Here is a 13340-nt window from a genome sequence, read left to right as displayed (position 1 = left end):
GCATTCAGTACCTCCTTGTGGGGAGGAAATAGGGAGCATGCCAGGGAGAGAGGGAACTATTAACTCTTTGGCCTCCCCTGCAGCTGTCCTGAGTCTGGGCAGCAAGGCAAAGATTTGAGAATTTGATTTTGAGGGTTCATTCGCCAGCTCCTTCCACCTGTGACAGGTGCTGCATGATGCCCAGTACTGGCACCAGGGACAGTGTCCATGTCACACAGGTGTTGTGTCCCCACTGCTTGTGTCTCTCTGGAGAGAGACCACGGCTATTTCATTTCTCATCCAGACAGATTCCAAGGAACTTCGATCCCAGGGAACCTGGCAGCCCATCATGATCTCAGCACCAGAGGAGATGTTCACTGAGAGGGCAGGGTTCTCGCCTGCCTCTTTGTAGGAGCATAATACCTCAGGAAGTAGCTACTACTCTGTGCTTCAGTGAGCAGAAGGGAAAGCCCTCTCCTGGCGTAGCTGGCCACATGATGTGCAATGCTGCACAAAAATGGAAAAAATCTTCCTGACCACCCTGAAAGTGATCAGTTTATGCCCTGAAGAATGAGCTTGGACTGAGCCAGCTTCACGTGCAGCACTAGTTATTAGTGGCCCAAAGTTATCCCTGCAGAACAAATGCTCTCCCTCTTATGCAAGTAGCTCCACTGGCTGCTCAGGTCCTGCCTGGCCCCTTTAATTTCCAGTCAAGGAGGCAGGTTTGGGGCTCTCCAAGTGCTGAGGGGCTCCGGAAAGATAAGGGTGTCCTTACCTCTGGAGCGAGAGGATGCTCCCCAGGTTCCGGTACAGCACGGTGCCCACCACGAAGACGGACGAGTCGTCTGTCTCTACAAAGTGGCAAAGAGAAGGGAGAGAAAGACAACAGCACTGTGACGATCAGGGACGGTGAAAGCATCATCATGGCCCAAGGGTAGTTTACGTGGGGCCCGTCCTGCAGGCATTAGACTTCAGCGGGAACACATTCAGTGGGGGTAGACGGGAGACAGGGCATGGGAGTAATGAACACAACAGGAAGGGGGGTCTTTGTGGAGGCTGCTGCACTCAGGCAGGGTCAAACACGTCTCTTCAGCTCTTCACCTCCCCACAGGCTGAAAGTTCCTCCCTGTGCTGAGGGCCCAGGCAAGGCCTAGGTGCCATTGATAGTTTCAGCGGGGCTGCTGCACTGGGTGCCTAGCCTGGGGCAGGCTGAATTTCTCCCTTCCTCTCTCCCACAAGCCGCAGCACCTACTCTCACCACATAGGGGCTCCCTATGGCCTAGCTTGGCTTTCAAAGTCATGGACGAGGCTCTGCTGCCCTCAGCACCCCGCAAGCAGTGCTCAGCACCTCGCCGGCTTGGACCCTCTATGATCACACAGACCCAAGGCCTGTGCACAGGCCTTGAGCTTTAATTGGACTGAGCCGGACTGGAGGTTTCCTGTTCAGAACTCCAGCTAATTCCTCTGACAAGGCCAGGAGAGGAGGCACATGCTGGGAGTCTAATCGGAAGCAGCAGCCGCCCTGGCAGTGGCTGGGTGGACGCAGCGGTTTGTTTGCCTCCGGGGATCTCTAGCCGGGCTCTGTGAGCCAATCCGCAGAGCGGCTCGGAGGAGAAGGTCGCTAGCCCGCACCTGGCTGCCTTGCAGACCAGTTCCGAAGCCGAGCCGACAACGAGCCATCAGAGAGTCAAGCTGTACCAGGATGACTCTAGCAGCTGAGGGTGGGAGATTTTCACCCACAGGCTGCCGAGCCCCAGCCTGACCCAGACCCCCCTCCATCCCCGCAAGACTCGGCACTTGACATCAGGCCGTTCTCTTCTCTCTCCAGAGGATGTTGCCGCTGTCAGTGAAAGAGCCATGACTGCTGCATGGCGTGGCCTGGCTCCACTGGGCTGGCTCCCTCACACTGGCGTGATGGACCCTAATGCTATCTGACCTCGCAAACTGAGGCAAGGGGGCCGAGAGGCCGCAGGCCCTTCAGTTCTAATCCCAAATGAGCCTCCAACTCCTTTGTGTGGCCTCTGGGCATGTCACTTCCCTCCCCCTCCCACCGCCTCTCTCGCACAACCCAGCTGGGAAAAGCAACAACCCCCTTGAAAACCAGATGCTACATCTGAGCAGAACCTTAATGGGTACAAACATTTATTTGGCCTTTGGCCTGGTCCTTCAGATCCCTATACAGACAAGATCCCCCTCTCCTCCTTTGTGGTAGGACCCCCCCACCACACACACCCCAGGCTCTCACACTCACATGATATCACGGGTGAGCAGAAAACTTTAACCCCATGGGCCTGGTTCTCATTTACACCCTTCTGGGCATGCAAAGAGGCTGTCATGTAAATGAGACTCGGGTCTGAATTTCTTGGGTCTTTATCAAGACTTTAGCGATGTAACTGCTCTGTCTTATTTATGTGCAAAGATGACAGAACAAGGAGCAAAGGTCTCAAGTTGCAATGGGGGAGGGAGTGGAATCGCCATCCTTAGAGGTTTTTAAGGCCTGGCCTAGTTGGGATGATTTGGGTGGTGTTGGTCCTGCTTTGAGCAGGGGGCTGGACTAGATACCTCCTGAGGTCTCTTCCAACCCTAATCTTCCATGATTCTATGAAATTACACCAACAGGTCTCCTGGCCTGGCACAGTGTTTTATTTTGATTATCCATTCTTCAGTAGCCCAGACACTGGAAGCTGCACACCTACATCACCTGCACATGCAGCTGCGAAGATTTTTGAGCATTGCTAAACCCAGAGTTGTGAGTTCAATCCTTGAGGGGGCCACTTAGGGATCCGGGGCAAAAATCTGTCTGGGACAGTACTTGGTCCTGCTGCAAATGCAGGGGACTGGACTAGACGACCTCCTGAGGTCCCTTCCAGTCCTAAACTTCTATAAAGATTGCATGCCCAGCTCTAGCTGTGACTTGCAGGCACGATGGATGCCCACTTTCACATGGCCAGTTTTAAAACCTATGGTCAGCTCCTCAGAGGTGTGAATCATAGAATATCAGGGTTGGAAGGGACCTCAGGAGGTCATCTAGTCCCACCCCCTGCTCAAAGCAGGACCAATCCCCAGCTAAATCAGCATCGCTCCTTTGAAGCCAACCGCTAATTCTCACCCGCTGAAGACCTGGTCTTTATTTCAGCGAGCTGCAAAGTGGTTGATCTATAAAGCAGGGGCAGCCACACTTACTGACTCTCCGAGCCGCATACGACAATCTTCAGAAGTTCGAGAGCCAGGGCACACCTGCCACGGTTCGGGGCTTCAGCCCCCTGGGAAGTGCCTGCCGGGGCTCCCTCCTGCTGATATTCTGAGCCCCAGTAGGCACCCCATGCAGGACAGAAGCCCTGAGACCTCCATCCCGCTGGGCAGGAACAAGAAGCAGTGCATTGTGGGTGCTGCTGAGGGTAAGAGGGGTGTGTGACTCAAGCTGTTGCAGGGGGGTGAACCTTTAAATTGTGCCCCCCCACACACACACACTCAGCAGGCACCAGTCATCTCTGGCAGAAACCTCTGGTCCCACCAGCCCACCGCAGGGCAAAAGTCCTGAGCTCTCCCCCCAGTCTGGTAGGCGGGGGATGGGGACACAGGAGGCACACTTCAACTGTAAAAGACCCACATGCAGCTCACGAGCCACAGTTCGGCCACCCCTGCTACAAAGACAAACTGTGCCCCAGTATTCTCCCTGCCACATGCATCTGCAAAGAAGAGATGGGCGTTAAAAAGAATTAAAACGCGTCTCTCACACAAGTAAGATATTGAAAAGGACCATCTTTTGCTAATATGATGCTACAGGATAAGACCTAGGAAATGCAGCTCCGGATGCGACGGAAAAGAATAATAATGAAAGTCCTAATTTGGGGTATCTAACCATTTATTGTGCTTGTTGTAAAGGATGTAATGCAGTTTACAAGGCAGTGATCTCTTCCTAGCGTGAGCTGCAATCCTGGATTTAGTCTTTGCTCTGCTACTGACTCCCTGCTTGACCTTGGGGCAGTCACTTAACCATGCTGCACTTCAGTGTCCCCATCAGCAGAATGGTGGTTGTAATGCTAATGTACCCAATGGGACAGACTCTGCAGCTTCATGAATGGCTGTGCTTGGAGATCTTTGGGTGAAAGGTGCACTGGGAAGCCAAGGGATCATGTCAACAACTCAGACAGTCTCCTGCCTTTGCCTCAGCAGAGGACGGTGCAGTCTGATGAAGAAAGCGCAAACTGCCTGCTCTCGCTGATGAAGCCAACCCGCACAGGGCACAGCTACAGAGAAAGGGACGAGGTGACGGCTAGTCTTCATTGCAGGCACAATTTTGGCTCCTCTTTTTGAAGTACTAGTCTTAAATATTTAAGACCTGCAAAGAACTGAACACCTCCCATGCAAAGAGGAGCCCCATGAGCTTACTGAGAACAGAGGCTGACTTCAGTACGTGGCGTCTACACTCAGTACACTACAAAATCATGTGTTTGCAGCTGATCCCAACCTCAGAAGAGCTGCTGCAGCTAACAGATGGTCCACAGAGTAGCCACAGAATCAGACCCTGGCTGAGTGCTCTAGGATCTGAGCCCTGAGCCATGCAGTTTTTCTTTAAGATCTGAGATTCAGGATGGCTTAGCTTATGCTCAAGCGAAGGCTGGATTTGCTCGGTTTGCTTCGCCTCTCTCTCCCCATGCTGTTTGGGCCTGATAATAGACTGCCATGGAGCAAATGACCCCCGAGTGATTAATGCCCCCTTTCCTGCAGCTGATGTGTGGTTACAGAGGATTACACACAAGAGGCACAGACATCGCTCTAGCTACACGGCCACTGCCCATCCAGCGGCCAAGTACTGCCTGCCTGCCCGGCCGCCAGAGCCAGCCAAGCTAATAACCCGGAACATTTCATATCTGCCGCACGATGAATGGCAATCTATTCTTCTCCCTCCCTCCCTCCCTCCCTCCCTCCGTTGCCACTCGGAACAAGGAGCCTATTTTCATGAAAAATACAAATCATTAAACTGGTAACACTGCTCCCAAACCATTCCGAATGCCAAGATGTTCGCTCCCAGAGAAGCGACTTTGTGTGCGCTGGCTAACGGCATCGAAATGATGCTGCGGACCAGAAAGAAAACAACACACAACCCACACCGAGGGCTAAAAGGAACCAGTTCAGGGTCCAGCCCGCACTGGGAGGGGACGTCCTGCTCAGCCGATGACCTGCCTGGAACCCAGCGCATCAGGTTCCTCTCAGACTAAGTGGAGTGAGTAGGTTAATATTGTCTGCAATGTGTCTCTGGTGCATTGCTGCTCTGGGGTTTGTGTCACGGAGTCCCCGGGCGATGCTCTGGAACTGCTCCCCACCAAGCCAGTCAGGACTTTGAGGAGCCTCCTCTCCCTTGGAGCAGACTTGTTCAGGGCAAGAAGCTCACACGGCTTCACCTCCTGGGTCTCTCCTTGGAGCATTCAGCATCCTCTGCCCCTCCGTGTGCTTCCCACAGCGAGCCCACCCCAGCGGGGTCCTGGGGAAGCCACAGGGTCCTGCACCCCCACTTCGCAGTCAGACGTGACTCTCAGCCAGCCAGTAACACAGAGGTTTATTTGATGACAGGAACAGGGTCTAAAACAGAGCTTGTAGGTACAGCGAACTGGACCCCTCAGCCGGGTCCATTCTGGGGGGCAGTGAGCCAGACCCCCCACGTCTGCACTTCACTCCTCGACCCCAGCCAGCTCCAAACTAACAACCCCTCCCAATCCCTCCTCTCTGCTCAGCTCCTTTCCCGGGCCAGGAGTCACCTGATCTCTGTCTCCAACACCTTCAGTTGGCACCTTTGCAGAGGAGGGGCCCAGGCCATCAGTTGCTAGGAGATAGAGTGTCAGGCATTTAGGTGCACTGGCCCTTTGCTCTGCCAGATACTTACGAACTGCCATGGGGACACTGAGGCACCAACACAGTATTCATAGAAAACATTAAGAACATTCCCAGTTCATCACAGTTTGGCTCTGCCTCCAGCTGTTTTCTAAGCAAGAAGCTGTTGTGCCTAGTAATGGATCCGCACCTGAATCCGGGACGTGAACTAATCTCCTGAACTTGCAGGGGAGCTCAGAACTGATTCTAAACTACGCCTCATCTTTAAGGGTCAGTGTTGCGTTCAGGGCAGCTCCTCTTGGACAGATCCTCGCTAGCTGAGAGCAGAGCTTGCAGACAGAGCGTAAATGATCGACACCCCCTTAACGGTGAAGAACAGCGATGCTGCAGCAGCACTGCCTTACCTGCTAGCCCCGTAGAGAGGATGCTCTTGGAGATGGTGACCTTGTCCTCGGAGGTCCTGGCCCAGTCCACCATGCCCCTCCAGCCCTTCATGGGGAAGCTGATGTCAGTGGCTGCACTGGCGGGGACTTTGTGGATGCTGAGGACTTGAGGGGAAACAGAAACAGTGAGTAAAGCAAAGCCCAAATGGCCAGCTCAACATTCACACTCCCACCACTGAAAAACCCGTAGGTGCACTAGCAGGACAGACACTTGGCAAGAGTCAGTATTTGCTCTCATGTACGCTGGTGTAAATCCAGAGTAACTCCATTGACTTCACTTACACCAGCGTGACTCCAGAGTGACTCTGATGACCTTATTTACACCAGCACAAATCCAGACTTCTTTCGCATTGGTGCAACTATGAGTAGAAATTCAGTCCCTGACCATTCAGAGACAATGAGCACCCAAAATTTTGGATTTTCCGCTCTTTGAAAATGCAGCCTTCCATGTTGTAAGTACGGTGCAAGGCGGAGCTCAGACCAGACAGATGCCGTTCCTTTAGCCTGGAAAGAGGTCAAGGCCGTGCATGAACTGTCTCAGAGAAAGCCCCTCCTTGCCCATTTGGCGAATGGAGAACCTTGGGGCAAACCTCTCTTTAGCTGGTGGGACAGTGCCTGTGACATCAAGCATGGCTCTGGGAAACATCTCTCCCTGCCTACCATGAGCTCAGGCAACTGGGGATTGAGAAGGGATGAGTTGTGAGCATATGGGGCTTTGTGATCTTGGTGGCCAAGAGTGTGGATGAAAGCAGAGGAAGACCAGGAGCCTCTGGATTAGCCAGATCCTGTCCAGGAGAGCTGGGATCTCTGGCATGGCAGAAGGTATTTGTTCAGCTAATGTCTGTACATAAAGCAAGGTGATTGCACTAGGCAGGTGCAACTGGAGCTTCTGTTCACTGAGCAGGACTCCCAAGCATCCTTCTGTCCCTCCATACTTCCTCAGCCTCCTCCACCTCAGATTAAACTCAGGACACCTTAACCCAAATGCTGCCCTTGTTCCCAATCATGTGACCCTAGAGATGGCACTGGGCTTGTACTGATGTGAATGGAGCCGTTAGCCTGACAACGATGTTTATACCCTGCACCATACATTCCATCACACCGGGGTGGGACACACAGCGAACATATCTGGCGTCTGGGGAGCATGAATGCAGCACTCAGCCTGAGACACTTGTAACATCCGTTTGATAAACTCTGGAGGGAGCAGAGAGAAGAAGGGTGGTCTTGGGTTTGAATGAGGGGGCTGCAACTTAGGAGAGCCCCATTCCATCCCCAGCTCTGCCAGACTCCTCTGGGACCCTTGGGCGAGTCATTTCATCGCTCTGTGAGGAGAACAACCCTTCCTTTTCCCCAATCTTTGCCCGTCCCATCTACTGAGTTTGTAAACTGATGAGGGCAGAGACTGCCTCTTCCCATGTGTATGTACCAGGGCTAGCACCAGGACCAATCTCAGCTGAGGTCTCTAGGCACTGCCAGAACACTGCTTCTGTTACTGGTATCGCTCCACTGGCCTGGAGTCCCATCCTTTACAGTGGCTGATTCTTGACGGGAGAGCTGACCTGCCTGCTCCAGCCTCCCTCGGCCTCAGAGAAGCGCCAGCTCTGCTGACAGCTAAGGACAACACTGTTTCACTTCACCTCCCATTACCCCAGAAGCCTTCCAAGTTAGCACATTTCCCACTAAGAGTAACACGGGGGAGCCTGATCCCAAGGACCCAGGCTGCGTCTGCATCACGTGTCTCTTACATGAGAACAAGTTGCAGCGTGGCTCCCTCTGCTCCCTCCCAGCCCCTGGCCAGCCTTTTCCCCTCCCCAGGCTCACAGCCAGCTCATGAACACTGCAAGGAGCGGCAGCACGGTTTGAATCTGCCTGTGGAGCAGGGGAGGGGAGCGGAATCCAAACCGACTCACCTAGATTGTCCGTCACTTGGTAGGAATCCCGGAAATCTTTCATGCGAAATCCAATGACATCAATGAAATCCTCCACAAGCCTGAACAGCTCCTTAGCATTCGGCCCCATCTGCAAACCAAGTGAAGAGGTCAAATATTTAGTGGCTCAGATAGCAATGAGCTCACCCTGGGCCTCTCCAAGGGCCAGGGTTCGAGCCCAGCTTTTCCCACACACAGAGAGCCGGAGGCATTATCTGCTCATGCTGGAGTACAGTGGAGTAGCGAACAACTGTGAGGGCAGAGAAATCATCCAAGGAAATAAAAACATGGACAGGAAATGACAATATAAGATCCGGTTTGAGAAAACGCAGCTGATGGCCATGGAGGAGAATAGTCCTGAGCACAACAGGAGGGCCAAACCATAATGGGAGGGCTCTGATAGTGACCTACCAACCTACCCTCCCTCCTCAAAGTTACTTATTCTACCCACCGGTCTGGCCAGGAAAGCCACAGCAAACATTTACAGTTTCCCAGCACCTGCAGTTAGCTTAATGTGGCCAGCAAATGAGACATGCCAGGCCATACCTTCAGGTGGTGTAAATCAGCAGTGATCCATTTACATCCCTGGAGGATCTGGTCTGATGTTTCCACCAACGAGGCCAATGTTATTTGGTGCTGCACATGCAGAGCCATCACATGATGGGGCAAAGAGGTAATAGATCTGCTCTATGCGAGCTCTGGAGTGTCTGTGCTCAGAGGCAAACCCTGAGATCCTTACTCCTTCAAAACTCCCCTTCACTTCAAGGACTCGGGGGACCTGGTTCCTGGAATATTGTGCTCACTCTGGGAGTCAACATGACTGGAAATCATTAAGCAAAGAGAGGGAGTCCAGAGAATCCTTGCCTGCACCATGACTCCTGGGCTGAGTACAGCGAGGCCCGCCCAGACTCCCCAGGCTAAGCAAAGGGAACGTTTTCTCAAAGCTGTGAAACAGGATCCAATACCACTATCTGAGCACAGTTGTTAAAAAAATGGGGGGGCCCATTCCTCAAATCTGGGTACACCAAGAGCATGTCTAAATCCCAGCTGGGAAGCAGACATCAGAATGTAGGCAGGGAAACGCCTCTCTTGGGCCCATACAGTACGTACCCCTTTGAGTGCCCACACACAGAATATTTAGATGTCCCACAGCAGTGCCAATGTCTGAAAACTGGGGCCACCATGAGCTGTTGTTGGAGGGGATGTTCTGGCTCTTTCCTATGTACAGTTCTCTGTTGAGAGTCTTCATACTGAGGAGTACTGGTCTCTGAACCACCTGGTCCTACCTCCATCAGAGACTGCTGCTCCCTCCCACGGCCCTCCGGTGGGACCCTGGCTTAGACTGTCATGCATACAGCATGGACCATTCCCTGTGGCAGGACTCCAGCTGCTAGAGGTCTCCTGGCCAAAGACTGGCTCTGTTTAGTGACACAAGGCATGACCCTGGGACAATGTCTCTAACCTACAACAACTAAATCTGACTCCCCAAACACGCCTAGACTTAAAATTCACACCTGCCTACGCACAGGAGAATGGAGAGAAATAAGGACCGTTTTGCTTTGTTTATTTTATATACTCTGTCACAATTTTGCCTGGTACTTCGATATCAAAGTAATTGCATCTTAGATCTATCATAGGTTGATTGCACAGTTTAGTGATCAAATAGTTGTACAAGGAGCTACCTGTAGAGGGGAATATCCCCAGCCAACTCATAGATCTGCACAGAAAGAGAATACTATTAAACAGCCAGGGAAAACTCTCCATCTGAGCTGTCACTGAATATGCAGCGAGAACTAAGAGGTGTGCTACCATATAAGAGTTGTTGGTTTGTTTGGTAGGTTGGTTGGTTTTTTGTTTGTTTGTTTGTTTTTAATGGAGAGATGGGAGCTGAATTCCCGTGTTAAAATGGCATGGTAAATAGTGTGTGCCTGCACCTATCCCCGCTGCTAGGTGGACTGCGACCAGATCCAGTGTATGTTGCCCTCTAGCAGTTGGAGGATTTTAGAGAAGCTATTACCAGTGATTCCCCTCTGGTGCTCATGGGAGAACAGATTCTGGATTTAGAACTGAAGTTTTAGGCCAAGATCCTATTTCTCATTCAAATATATGGGAACTGGGCATCCATATCCCTTTGGCAACTTAGGCCATCTCAGCCATGGTCCTCGTGCTGTCTATAATAATGGCAGTGGTCAAAAGATGAAAGATCCTCTGACTGATATCAAAGCAGCGCAGAAAATAACATCCACTGTCATGAGAGTGCAGACTGGTCACACTGCAGGAATGAACATCAGGTGGGTGGCAGAGGCCAGCAAGCCAGGTTTACAATACAGGGAAGCTGATAAGGGAAAACCACTGGGAACTAACTGCAGCCTGGAGAAAACTGCAACTATTTTTATGATGATCAACAGGGTCTCTGCGTTGTCATGACGACTCAGCAGAGTCTGCTCCACAGTGACTATTCTGCAATGTGGCTGTAAACACGTATTTGCTAAATTGAGCATTCGGATCTTCGCCTCCTCTGGAACCAGCCAGGGTCATTCATCGATTTCCAAATATGCTGGGGAAACACCAGCTATAGGGGCAAAAGGTGAGTTCAGTCTCGAGGTCTGTTCAATACTTGGTCTAACCCCTTTTACCCCTCCCCCTACCAGACTCATTTCAGAGAAGCCTCTGAACAGACATCAGGTGGTAACACCTTCCCACCATTACTGACCGAGCCCACCTTTAAACCTGTGACCTCTTGCAGAGGAGCCAATCCCTTCCAAGCTCAAGCAATGTTCAGTGCCTGCTATGCACCAATAGCACAACCCTTCCCTGGAGCTATTTATTTTCATTTAATTTCCCCTTATGCAACAGTTTTTCACTCACCCCCTTGACGTAGGAGGTTTCAGATTAAACTGGTAGCTCCTTAGCTGCCAGAGAAGTACAGTGGCCATTCTGAAGAAAATTGACCTTTAAGGTTTCATGTTTGTGCCGGGCAATCGTCTCTCGCTCTTTTGCTGTTTGCTGCCCCCTCTGAGTGGGTTCACCAGACAACACGGCAGCTAAAAGAGCCATCATATTGTGACCCATGCCTCGTGATCTCCTCAGTGGAATACTCTCCACCTGATGGACGCCTGTCAGAAACCAGACCTGCCTGTGGTGACGCTGATCTCCGAGACGCAGGCACAAGAGGGATTGTGTTCTGAGACGTGGTAAAGTGGAAGAGACAAGGGAGGAACTAGTATCGACAGGGAGCCATCAGTCAGAGTCGCCTGCGAACAGGCTTTGCCTTCAAGGCAGTATCATTTCACTCTGATGCGGCTCCCCAGGGCTGCAGGGAGATCAGCGCTGTTGAGCAGTGAGCGCTGCGAGGAAGAATGGCATTTTTCAGTCCAGGTTAGGGACAGTGGGCAAGTCACCTACATGCACAGGCAGAAAATGCAATTGAGACAGGGGAAGGATTTGGTAAGACATAGACGGGACAAATAGCAATGCCTATGCCCAGACAGGGTGTGCTTTATCTGCTGAACTACCCGTCATGTTCCCTAACTGCCAGCATCCCTGGGGAGACACCAGGTGACCTTATGAGGAAAGCGTAGCTAACATATAACTGAACCCTTGCTCAGCTCAAGCTGAGGCTCAGATGGCGGAGCACAACCCTGGCCCTTTAAAACCCTACCTGTCCTGCTTGAGTCTTTTCCTACAGGATTCAGACTTGGGAGCAATCTTAAAGGGCCAGGACTGCACTTGGCTCTGAAGTCTAGCAGGATCCATTTTCCTGGACCCCGCTGATTTCTCCAAGCAGGGTAGTTCAGCCTACACATCTCTTTCACTGCAAGGCGTTGTGTTGGCGATGACTAGCAGTGGCCGGATGAGTTCTGTCTCTTCTGGGTGAAACGGATGCCCATTGAGTACAACATGTCAGGCACACACAGCAGTGAGATCACCCAACCCAAGGGGAAATGCCCATAACTCCTCCCCGCAATGCCACAGGCTGAGAGCCAGCATTATTTGGATTGTATGTTTACGTAGCAGGTCCATACCATCTGAGCTTCCTCCCACTTGTCCCGGTTTTCCTCTGACAGCAAGTTGCTAATAATCTGGACGAAGTTCTAGAGAGGAGAAACAAAAAAGGAAAAGAAAGTCATGATCAGAATATGACGGAGTGGCACGACGTGCCCCACAACATGTGAGAGGGCAGAGAACAATAGTATTAGCAAGAAGAGGATCTGCTCTCAGTCACAGAGCACTGTTCTTCCCAAAGCACTGGACAAACCAAAGCCCTGCTCCCAATGAAATAAGTAGCAAAACTCCTACTGCCTTTCCTGGGGAGACAAGTCAGAACCTTGCTCACTACCAGAGTGCAATGGGGCAGCCAGTGAGCACTACGTGTCTCATTGCTCACCAGGTCACAGCAGAAAGCAAAGGATTCTGCATGCCATGGAGAGCGCAAGGGATGGGCGTAGGCAGACATGAGGCAATGATAAAATGCCAAGAGGGGTTTTGACTATGAGGGGTATGGAGAGCAGCAGGGTTGCCCACAGTACATCTGACTCCTGCGGGCTCTCTGAGCCCTCATTTTCACAGGGGGATGGGATCACGCTTCAGACTGCAGGCCCAGATTTTGGAGATCTCAACATCCAGGAATAGTGGGGCTCTGCGGTTTTGGCTCGGCCTATTACAGAGACAGCAAATGCTTGCAAACCTTGGGCCCGGTTTCAGAATTCATGGCCAGGTTCAGAATTCGTGGGTAATTCCATCTGAGAAAACTTACCAAAGGACATGATGGATTCCCCATCACTTATGGTCTTTACATCAAGACTGGATGTTGTTTTAAAGGATCTGTTCTAGCTCGTACTGAAGCTATGGGCTTGATGCTGAAAGTATTGGTGGAGATTCTCTGGCCTGTGCCGTACAGGGAGCCCGACTAGATTATCATAATGGAAAACATATCTATCTATCCAGCCAGCCAGCCAGCCAGCCAGATATTTCTCTGGCCCCCATCACCAGAGTATCTGACAACTTCTCCATCATTCATGTATTCTCTTCTCACACCACCCCTGGGATATAGAGCCAGATTATCCCCATTATAAAGAAGGGTGGATGGAGGCACAGTGCAGATTAAGTGACTTTCCGAAGATCACACAGGAAAGCTGAGCAAGGAACGGTACCCAGG

General features: G+C 51.7%; 1 protein-coding gene across 11 annotated transcripts in view; it reads right to left on the bottom strand.

Moving 5' to 3' along the window:
• Window positions 1-13340, bottom strand: part of ADGRB1 (adhesion G protein-coupled receptor B1) — a 376961-nt gene that overhangs the window by 152960 nt on the left and 210661 nt on the right. For all 11 annotated transcript variants that reach the window (XM_030553892.1, XM_030553899.1, XM_030553900.1 and 8 more), the window contains 4 exons: window positions 12208-12276; window positions 8165-8273; window positions 6216-6359; window positions 755-830 (listed from right to left, as the gene is read on the bottom strand). In XM_030553892.1, the coding sequence (XP_030409752.1) occupies window positions 755-830; window positions 6216-6359; window positions 8165-8273; window positions 12208-12276 (398 nt within the window). The remainder of the gene's footprint in view (window positions 1-754; window positions 831-6215; window positions 6360-8164; window positions 8274-12207; window positions 12277-13340) is intronic.

This window comes from Gopherus evgoodei, chromosome 2 (genome assembly GCF_007399415.2).
Source record: "Gopherus evgoodei ecotype Sinaloan lineage chromosome 2, rGopEvg1_v1.p, whole genome shotgun sequence".
NCBI classification, from domain to species: Eukaryota; Metazoa; Chordata; order Testudines; family Testudinidae; genus Gopherus; species Gopherus evgoodei.
Note: the sequence above shows the minus strand (reverse complement) of the source record. Positions and strands in the feature narration are given on the sequence as shown.